Source organism: Dendrobium catenatum, unplaced genomic scaffold, assembly GCF_001605985.2.
Source record: "Dendrobium catenatum unplaced genomic scaffold, ASM160598v2 fragScaff_scaffold_853, whole genome shotgun sequence".
Taxonomy (NCBI): Eukaryota; Viridiplantae; Streptophyta; class Magnoliopsida; order Asparagales; family Orchidaceae; genus Dendrobium; species Dendrobium catenatum.
The window spans coordinates 1,542,129-1,552,865 of record NW_021319315.1 but is presented as its reverse complement, the minus strand read 5'-3'; the positions used below and the strand labels follow the sequence as shown (position 1 = coordinate 1,552,865).

General features: G+C 36.8%; 2 protein-coding genes and 1 long non-coding RNA gene across 3 annotated transcripts; 1 reads left to right on the top strand and 2 right to left on the bottom strand.

The window, feature by feature from the left end:
* Positions 1 to 7: 7 nt before the first annotated feature.
* LOC110094346 (protein UPSTREAM OF FLC-like) lies at positions 8 to 2,497 on the bottom strand. The gene is made up of 3 exons (XM_028697023.1): positions 2,461 to 2,497; positions 1,014 to 1,083; positions 8 to 560 (listed from the first exon to the last, which is right to left on the bottom strand). The coding sequence occupies exons 1-3, from the start codon at positions 2,495 to 2,497 to the stop codon at positions 8 to 10; spliced, it is 660 nt and encodes a 219-aa protein (XP_028552856.1).
* Positions 2,498 to 2,581: 84 nt separating this feature from the next.
* On the top strand, positions 2,582 to 4,749 carry LOC110094349. Its single transcript, XM_020819568.2, has one exon. The coding sequence runs from the start codon at positions 2,774 to 2,776 to the stop codon at positions 4,424 to 4,426; it is 1,653 nt and encodes a 550-aa protein (XP_020675227.1). The 5' UTR covers positions 2,582 to 2,773; the 3' UTR covers positions 4,427 to 4,749.
* A 4,950-nt stretch (positions 4,750 to 9,699) lies between these two features.
* On the bottom strand, positions 9,700 to 10,722 carry LOC114580203. Its single transcript, XR_003701526.1, has 2 exons — positions 10,572 to 10,722; positions 9,700 to 9,929 (listed from the first exon to the last, which is right to left on the bottom strand). It is a non-coding gene; the product is annotated as an uncharacterized LOC114580203 (long non-coding RNA).
* Positions 10,723 to 10,737: the final 15 nt, after the last annotated feature.

Sequence of the window (10,737 nt, the reverse complement as noted above, 5' to 3'; positions counted from 1 at the left end):
AAATTATCTAGGTGCTGCAGCTGTTATTCCTTCTACTGCCACTCTTATTCTGATTGCTCGCAGCTCTCATAATAGAGTTCTTTGTCCCCACCGTTCTGCAGCTAAGAAAATCTCTCAAAACTAATGGCGCCCAGCTGCGAGCTTTATTATCACCATGTTCCTTACTTTTAACTTCAGCAACCTGCCTCCCATTCTCCAAATGAACAATTTCTTTACAATAGACTTTCTCTACTCTCTTCATCTCCTCCTTCCAAGAATTTATCTTGAAAACTGCAGTTTCCCTTTGGGCTTCTTCCGAGCTTGAATTCGATGTTTCTTCTGGCGACTGTTCCTCTAATTCTGTAGGAGGCTTTGAAGAAGTAGTTTTTTCTCTTTGAAATGCTTCACCTGGCATACTTGAAGTCGCAGGAGAATCCAAGGACTTTGCTTCTTCCTTAAATTTCTCAAAGATTTTGATGGGAGAGAGAAGAGCTCCCTTTAATACATACTCGCAGTAGGAGGTGGGGATGATGAGGTCATCATCGGTGAGGTCCTGCCAGATATAGCCGGTTTTGTACTTCCTGTAATAACGATATTATCTATGAAATAGGCATGCCTTTATAAATCATATATATATAATAATCAAAATTTCCATTTTAATATAGTATTAAATCTCTGGTAAGTAAGCTTATATATGTTAATAATATAGTATTAACTGTAAATTATCAATGAACTAAATTACCTATCTTTTAATATCATTGACGAAAGTCTTATCTTAAGATGTCATTAATTCAATAATTTGTTATCTATTTCATAATACAATGTTACATAGCAGTGGATGACATTGAACTACAGTTTCATTTGGAACAACTTTTTAACTGCTTCTTAAAACAACTTTTAAGTACAATAATTTTAACTTTTGTACTAGAAAGTTGGTTTCAGAAGCAGGAAGAAAGCCGTCCCAAACGAAGTGTAAGTTAACTCATAAAGTAGAAGAAACTCGCATTAAGATGTTAAGCAATGAATGAGCAAACCTCTTGTATGACCAAGCAAAGGATTCTGGCATTTCTTTCCCCCTGAGCTCAGATAGCCATCTCTTAAAATCTAATCATGTTATCAATTTTATATAAACAAAGTAAGAAATTTATTGAACAAAATAATCAATTAAGAGAGTGTTGAGAGAGAGAGAGAGAGAGAGAGAGAGAGAGAGAGAGAGAGAGAGAGAGATGATGCTGATGATCATGATGAAGATGATGAGCTTGTGCACCTTGAAGATGAACACCATTGTTGTTGAGGTGGTGAACTGTGATGAGGTGAGGCTGCTCGATCTTCCCTTTCCTGCTTAGGAAGTAAACTATATGAAGCTTCCTCATAAGTACCTCATCTCCTCCCTTCCTTTCTCTGCTTGCTTCCACCTCGATCTTCACAAGACTTTATTTTTCAAATCTCTTTTAATTTGCCTCCTAATGGATTGCTCCAAGCTATCTGTATTTCTATCCATATAAATAGATGGAGAGAGAGAGAGAGAGAGAGAGAGAGAGAGAGAGAGAGAGAGAGAAGGGGGGATTGATTGACTAATTATTCTCAAGGGAGTTCGATATTTACTCCTCTCATGCGAGTAATTAGCAAGCTTTCTACCTTATCTTGAGTTGTTTATGAGATTCTTTTGCTAATTAATCATGTCATATAATATGAATATATTGGAGAATTAACAGAGATCAATCTAGAGAGTGATAATTGTCATAAAAAGAAGGTAATTATGTATAACTCTTGCAAGAAAATAGGAGATTGGGATAACAGCTAGCAACGGGTGGATGCAATTTATTTGCTTGCTTGTTGATTTAGCCTCAAGATGATTCCATTAAAATTTTTGTACTATGTAACAATTTTAAATGTATTAATAAGTTAATATAAATCGATATTTAGGATGATTATGCCCTATAATTAATATTTTCATTCTATTAAGTGTGCTCTTGATGCATGCTATTTAATGATACTTCTATTTGAGTGTAGTAATAATGACTGATGTAAGGAACAATCATGTAAAAAAATTGGAAAATTGTTAATATGTGTGGACGTTTAGATTTAGGGACGGTTTTTTATTGCTTTTTACCGCGGCTTTCTAGTACAAATATTTTAATTTTGGTATTAAAAAGCTGTTTTAAGATTCGACAAAAAAGTCATCCCAAATGACGGCTTTTTTGTTACTTCTTAAAGTAGTTTTTTTTTTTTGGCGTGGAGTTGTGGATCACCGGGTCGTTACAGGACTTGGAGTGTAGGAGTGACCGAGTGAGGGTTGAGAAAAATAACAAGACAAGTAAATATAGAAATATCATGATTTTAAATAAAATAATATATATATTATTTTATTTAAAATCATGATATTTCTATATTTACTTGTCTGGTTATTTTTCTCAACCCTCTACAGTCCAAGTCCTGTAACGACCAGGTGATCCACAACTCCACGCCTACCGCACTCACCTGTCGGTGCCCACATCCACTGTTCCTGCACAGCCATCGCTATCGTCACTTCGACGAGAAATTATTAGGTATGGAGTGCGGACGGTAGAACCGTCCGCACACTAGTATAAAATTATGATCAGTACCACTCGGTAAACTAGATACCGCTTGGTACCCTGTATCTGTGCAGACGGTTCTCACCGCTTCGACGCCTCCAACCCAACCCCGGCTTCACTTACCGCCACTGACCTATCGCCTCCCTTCCATTTCTTCGCGGAACCCTAACCCTAACTCCTCGAGAATTTATAGATCAACATTACTTTCACCATCAGAGATGACTGAGGTCGGCACCCGAGGCACCTCGCCAGAGCTCCCGGCGACGGGACAACAGGTTGTCAAGGTCATCGGCAACCTATGTTTCTCCATCTTTGTCGTCTCCGTCCTCGTCTTCTCTGTCATTGCCGCCACCTACCAACCCCCCGACCCATGGTTCCAAACCTCCAAGGCCATTACCAAATCCCTCTCCGCCACTCTTCCAAACTCCACCTTCGCAACCGACGATTCTCTTCTGCCCACCGGTGAAGATCTCGTCGCCTCCCCCCCTTCTGCCGCCAACGCCGGTGCAGCTCTCATTTACAACAACTCCTTCCCCACCTCCTCGGCCTGTGATCCAAACGCCCCGCTCAACTGTTCCAACCCCGCCGTCCTGGCCGCGATCCAGCGCTTCAACTCCAAGATCTTCCGCAAATCCATTATCTTCATTTCGTACGACACCCCCGTCAATGGATCCAATCCCGACGAATGCGACGCCGCCTGGCGCTTCCGCAACCGTTTGGAGAAGTCCTGGCGACGCTACCGCGACTACCGCCGCTTCCGCCTTGCACCTGCTGAGAATTGCACTTTCGAGGTCGTTCGCGCCGGTAAGTTCCGCTCCGGTACCAACGCCGCCCGCCGTCCCCGTCGCGCCACCTCCCCACCGGCCGTCCAGATCCCGGATCTGGACATCAACGACACGATCCCCACAGTTGGATCTGAATCAGAGTTCCGCAAGGGACGGTATCTATACTACACCCGTGGCGGTGATTACTGCAAGAGTATGAATCATTACTTATGGAGCTTCCTCTGCGGCCTCGGAGAAGCCAAATTCCTCAACCGGACTTTCGTCATGGACCTCAGCGTATGCCTTGCCGGGAGCTATACTTCTACAGGAGAGAATGAAGATGGTAAGGATTTCAGGTTTTACTTTGATTTCGAGCATCTAAAGGAATCAGCTTCGGTTGTTGAGGAGGGCGATTTCCTTCGGGACTGGAGGAAATGGGATCGCTCCTCTGGTAAAGGCCAGAAGAGCAATGGCCGGATTAGTGTTAGAAAAGTGCCTACCTACAAGCTTACCCCAATGCAACTCAAGAAGGATAAGAGCACCATAGTTTGGAGACAATTTGAAGGACCTGAGCCTGAGAATTACTGGTACAGGGTCTGTGAAGGCCGGGCGTCAAAGTACATCCAGCGTCCCTGGCATGCCATTTGGAAGTCTAAGCGCCTGATGAACATTGTCTCGGAGATCGCCGGAAAGATGGATTGGGATTATGATGCTCTTCATGTTGTAAGAGGAGAGAAGGCTAGAAACAAGGAGCTTTGGCCTAATTTGGACGGCGACACTTCCCCGGAATCTCTAGTGGAGAAGGTTACCAAGCTGGTGAGGTCTTGGAGAAATCTTTACATTGCCACAAATGAGCCTTTTTACAATTACTTTGATAAGCTGAGGTCTTACTATAATGTACATTTGCTTGAGGACTATAATGAGATGTGGAGTAATAAGAGTGAGTGGTATAATGAGACAATGATTCTCAATGGTGGGCGACCTGTCCAATTTGATGGTTATATGAGGGTGGCAGTTGACACAGAGGTTCTGTACAGGGCGAAGTTGCGAGTTGAAACATTCAATAACCTAACCAGGGATTGCAAGGATGGAATCAATACATGCTGAATTATGGAAGTGGAACTATGGAAGAACTCTTCAAACTCGATGTGATGAGTGAATTACACTTCTGCTGGTAAAGTTCATTCTGTATTTTATTGTGCTTGATTCTTGTTGTTTCATCTCGTATTGTTGTGATATATTCCCTCTACCTAGAGATCTGGTGTATGATTCTCTTATTTTGCATTTATATTTTATATTCTTATTCCTTGCAGCAAAAGGATCATAAGTCATTCTTATTGTACATTGTTATGGGTGCTTATGTCCATACTACAACAACATTAAGCCTTTATACCACTACGTGGCGTTGGCTACATGAATCTTTTTTTCCATTGTTATGAGTGTTTATCTCCATGTTTAGCTTAAATTAAGCAATTGTTTTAGAACTCACAAAACATGAAATATGCATAGCTGCAATAGAATGAGGGAAGTGATTCTTTTTTTTCCTGCTTCCATGTAATTTCTTGATGTAGGAAATTTCAGTAAGATGATTGCAAGGGTGCATATGGAAGGAAGCATAGGAGCTCATGCATCATATGCACACTTTTAGTAATTAAGATAATTAGTTCATTAATTAAACTAGGCTAATCTCTAATTTATTATGTTGTTGTTAAGTTTTTTTTTTTTTTTTTGGTGGGGGACATTTAGACCAATTAAGATAAACTCACACACATCACATAACAAGATTCAAACCCAAGACTTTTTGGTTGGTAGCCAAAACTCCCAACCAACAGAATGTTATGTCATCAACCTGACCTATTGAACTATATAAAATGCAAGAATGTGTTGTTTGTAGGGGGATGTTTAGGTCCATTAAGGTAAACTCACACACACACATCACATATGCAAGACTTGAACCCAAGACTTCTTAGCTGTAGCCAAAACTCTCAAACAACATAACAAGATGAGCTGTGTTGGTGTTGTTAAGTCATCAACCTAACTTATGAAACTGTGTGAAATGCAAAAATATGTTGTTTGTAGGGTGACATTTAGGTCAATTAAGATAAACTCACATACACATCACATATGCAAGACTTGAACCCAAGACTTTTTGGTTGGTAGCCAAATCTCAACCAATATAACTAGGTGAGCTGTGTTGGTGTTGTCAAGTCATCAACCTAACCTACAAAAATATTTTATGTTGTTTGTAGGGGGAACATTTAGGCCAATCAAGGTAAACTCACACACACATCAGATACGCAAAACTCGAATCCAAGATGTTTTTTTTTTTTGTTGGTAGCCAAAACTTATAACCAACAAAACAATGTGAGCTGTGTTGGTGTTGTTAAGTCATCAACCTAACCTACGAAACTGCGTGAAATGCAAGAATGTATTGTTTGTAGGGAGGAAGGTAAAAAAATGGCAAAACAAGGTCATAAAATTCCAATTTGCTAGGGGTTTAGCAAGATGCTTAACTGCTGAAGTATGTAGACTGATCCTTGCATGGCAGAGGGATGATTCAATGATATGAACTCCTACTCTCCAGGTTTTAATGTTTGATTCTATCCTCTCAGAAGCCAACTTTTTATGTTTTTGTAGATGTAAAGTTACATGAACAGAAGAAATGAAAGTAAATGGAAATAGTCTGCATGAATGTTACCTAAATATTCTTCTTTTATTTGATTTTAAAATATTGTTGTGATTTGTATAGGCAACTTGGTTGCCATAAGCTTAGGCCCGATTCATCTGTTGTTCTATGACATTTATGAACATTGTCATCAAGCTTGCTGTAAGGGTCTGTAAAGATCGTGCCCAATTCTTTTTATTATCAGTATGTTTTGATTAGTTTTGTTAATTCTTTTGATGTTAGGTTTATTCTCCTCTAACCTGTTGAATGATTATCTCTATTGGTTGTTGTAGTTCAGAAGAATTGCAAATGATTTCTACTGCCAATAAAGAATAATAAATAAATAATATAATATAGACTTTATGAACTAAATAATAAATAATGAGAATATGAAATTGTGTAGTCAAAGATAAATAAAATATTTTAATTGTTAGAAGAGAGTTGAATTATTTTTTTATAATCTATCCCATTTGATCACTGGAGAAGATTATTTTTCACATCATAAAGTGGATCATATATTTTATTATTTATCATTAATTATTAAAAAAATATATCTCTAAATTTTTATTAATCCAAATATATATATATAACTCAATTTTATATTGTGAGAGCTTGTGTCCCATGTAAGGGTTTACTAAACGAAATTTGAGACTTCTTTAAAAGAAATATAATGCAAGGTTGTTGAAATTTCTGCTAAATGAGCTGGATAGGTAGAGAGAATATGCGAGTTGAAACATTCAACCTAACCAGGGATTGCAAGGATGGAATCAATACATGCTGAATTATGGTAGTGGAGCTATGGAAGAATTCTTCAAACTCTATATGATGATTGAATTACACTTCTGCTGGTAAAGTTCATTCTGTATTTTATTGTGCTTGATTCTTTTTGTTTCATCTCGTATTGTTGTGATATCTTGCCTCTTCCTAGAGATCTGGTGTATGATTCTCTTATTTTGCATTTATATTTTATATTCTTATTCCTTGCAGCAAAAGGATTATAAGTCATTCTTATTCTACATTGTTATGGGTACTTATCTCCCTACAACAACAACATCAAGCTTTTATCCCACTACTTGGGGTCGGCTACATGAATCTTTTTTCTCCATTATTATGAGTGTTTATCTCCATGTTTAGCTTAAATTAAGCAATTGTTTTAGAACTCACAAACTTAACATGAAATATGCATAACTGCAGTAGAATGAGGGAAGTGGTTCTTTTTTTTTTCCTGCTTCCATGTAATTTCTGGATGTAGGAAATTTCAGTGAGATGATTGCAAGGGTGCATATGGAAAGGAAGCATAGGAGCTCATGCATCATATGCACACTTTTAGTAATTAAGATAATTAGTTAATTAATTAACTTAGGCTTATCTCTAATTTATTACGGTGTTAAGTTTTTTTTTTTTTTTTTTTGGAGAACATTTAGTTTGTGGAGAACATTTAGGCCAATTAAGGAAAACTCTCACACACACATCACATAAGCAAGTCTTGAACTCAAGACATTTTGGTTGGTAGTCACAACTCCCAACCAACAAAATAAGATGAGCTGCGTTGGTGTTGTGAAGTCATCAACTTGACCTACTAAACTATATGAAATGCAAGAATGTATTTTTTGTAGGGGGATATTTAGGTCAATTAAGGTAAACTCACACACACATTACATAAGCAAGACTTGAACCCAATACTTCTTGGTTGGTATCCAAAACTCTCAACCAACATAACAAAATGAGTTGCGTTGGTGTTGTTAAGTCGTCAACCTAACCTACGAAACCGTGTGAAATGCAAGAATATGTTGTTTGTAGGGTGACACTTAGGCCAATTAAGTTATACTCACACACACATCACATACACAAGACTCAAATCCAAGACTTCTTGGTTGGTAGCCAAAACTCTCAACCAACATAACAAGATGAGCTGCATTGATGTTGTCAAGTCATCAACCTAACCTACAAAACTATGTCAAATGCAAGAATATGTTGTTTGTAGGGGGGACATTTAGGCCAATCAAGGTAAACTCACGCACACATCACATACGCAGTATTCGAACTCAAGACTTTTTGATTGGCAGCCAAAACTCTCAACCAACAAAATAAGGTGACTGCTGCATTGGTGTTGTTAATCATCAACCTGACCTACAAAACGGTGTGAAATGCAAGAATGTGTTGTTTGTAGGGAGGAAGGTTAAAAAAATGGAGAAATTAGGTCATAAAATTCCAATTAATTAAGGGTTTAGCAATATGCTTAACTGCTGAAGTATCTAGCCTGATCCTTGCATGGCAAAGGGATGCTTCAATGATATGAACTCCTACCCTCCAGGTTTCAATGTTTGAACTTACCCTCTCAGAAGCCAACTTTTTATGTTTTTTAAGATGTAAACTTACATGAACAGTATAAATGAAAGTAAATGGAAATAGTCTCCATGAATGTTACCTAAATATTCTGCTTTTATTTGATTTTATAATGTTGTTGTGATGTTTACAGCCAACTTGGTTGCCATAACCATATGCCCAATTCATCTGTTGTTCTGTAAAGATTGTGCTGCCCAATTCTTTTTATTATCAGTATCTTTTGCTTAGTTTTTTGTTAATTCTTTTGATGTTAGGTTGATTCTCCTCTAACCTGTTGAATGATTATCTCTATTGGTTGTTGAGTTCAGAAGAATTGCAAATGATTTTTACTCCCAATAAAGAATAATAAATAAATAATATAATATAAACTTTATGAAGTAAATAATAAATAATGAGAATATGAAATTGTGGAATAGTCAGAGATAAATAAAATATTTTTAATTTTTAGAAGAGAGTTGAATTATATTTTTATAATCTATCCCATTTGATAATTGGAGGAGATTAGAAATATCATTTTATTTTAAATCTAAGTCATCATTAGGTACGACTTTTTTACTGCTTAAAATAAATTTTTAATCTTAAAATTTTAAAAAATTATTTTAAAAATAATAAGAAAACAATTTTTGAGATAATTCATAATTTTCTTGATATTTTTTAAAATAATTTTCAAATACAACATTTTAATTAAGAAATATTTTTAAAAAGAATTAAGAAAGTCATCTCAGATGAATTTAAGTCTTCATTTTTTGGATTATAATTGAAACTATAATTTCTATTTGATCATTATTTTTTTATTATTTTAATATATATAACTTTTTAAAAAATATTTTTTATCCATCAATTTTTAATCATCTTTATAAAAAAAAATTACAATCATCTCAAATCATACCAAAACCGGTTAACCATTTTAGTGATGATAAGGGTATGATATACCTAAACTTCTTAAATAAAAAAATTCCTTTTCAACAATAACAATAAAGGGAACTTTTATTACGTCCAGTGAAAGGACGTAGAGGAACGTCCGGTCGGAGGTAAAATCCCGCCAAAAAATTTGATATTTGCTCAGTATTACTAGGTATTATTTGATAATAACGAGGAATACCGCTCTGTGAATATCAATACCGAGTTATACCGAGCTATACCAAGCAATATCGAGTTGTACCGAGTTTTTTCTAGTGCTCGGTATTTTTTTGTACAACTCGGTATAGCTCGGTATAACTCGGTATTGGGTCTTCACATGATGGTATTCCTCGTTATTGTTTGATAGTGCTCGGTATTTCTTATTTTTTGACGTGATTTGGCCTCCAACCGGACGTTCCTCTACGTCCGGTCGGAGGACGTAATAATTGTTCCAATAAAGGGCACCATATAGGAAACAGCTAAAGCCAGCACTGTATATTTCAGCAGAGAAAGCAAAGAGCATTAAAAATGAACATAAGGTGAGAGGTCTTGTTACAGGTAGTATGTCAGCCATCAGCCTCCGAAGATGGCGAGGGAGAATATCTATATACCAAAAGCTACATATGAAAAGGACTTTGAAGATGAAATAATAAATGGTTGTTAGCTTTGCCACCATATCAATCTTCAAATCTGCAAAGACTATTTCCAAATGTTATCATAATTTTGCTTCACAAAATCATATTGATTGTTAAACGGTAAAGGAGGTTTTCAATAAATAAAACTATTATGTTCATAAATCTTTATATATTCACATAAGAGAGAGAGAGAGAGAGAGAGAGAGTTTAATAACCCTATATGAATGTATTGCTTATGCTTTAAGGAGAGATTCTTCTGTGCGGACACCGGACACAGCTTACCGTCCAGAGACGAATCAGGTGCAGCCACATCATCCTGTACCGAGCTCGGTACCGAGTAATACCGAGTCATGGTACCGAGTAGGGGGCGACGTGGCGCATTTTTATTGGGCTCTGAATGTCGTTCGATGTCCGCACAAAATAATTTGTCATGCTTTAAGAAGTAGTATGAATGTCGTCTCAAACGAAGCTTGTGCAGCTCAACCAAACAAAAGTTGCCTCAAACACAAAAACTCTCAGCTAAAAAAGATTTAAATATTCATTTTATATTAAGGAAAAAAATCCTTAGCTCTTCTCAGTGATGGTGATAAATATAGGCAATAAATCAGAGATTTGAACTAAGCTAGTTCATAAAATAAGCAACGTTATCAATTGAGCTTGTCTAAGAGAATCAACAGAATTTAAGGCTCCAGGTGCAGAAACTCACCGCATTTTTTTCGAAATATATCACTTCATCCAAGTAACAGATATAACCACTGCAAAATTGTAATGCAGGCAAAAACCTTTTATAAGGAAATTGATTTATAATCAAGGAGAAATTATTCTGTGCAGATACTGGACGGTCTGGAGGCCAACTAAAAAGCATCACATCA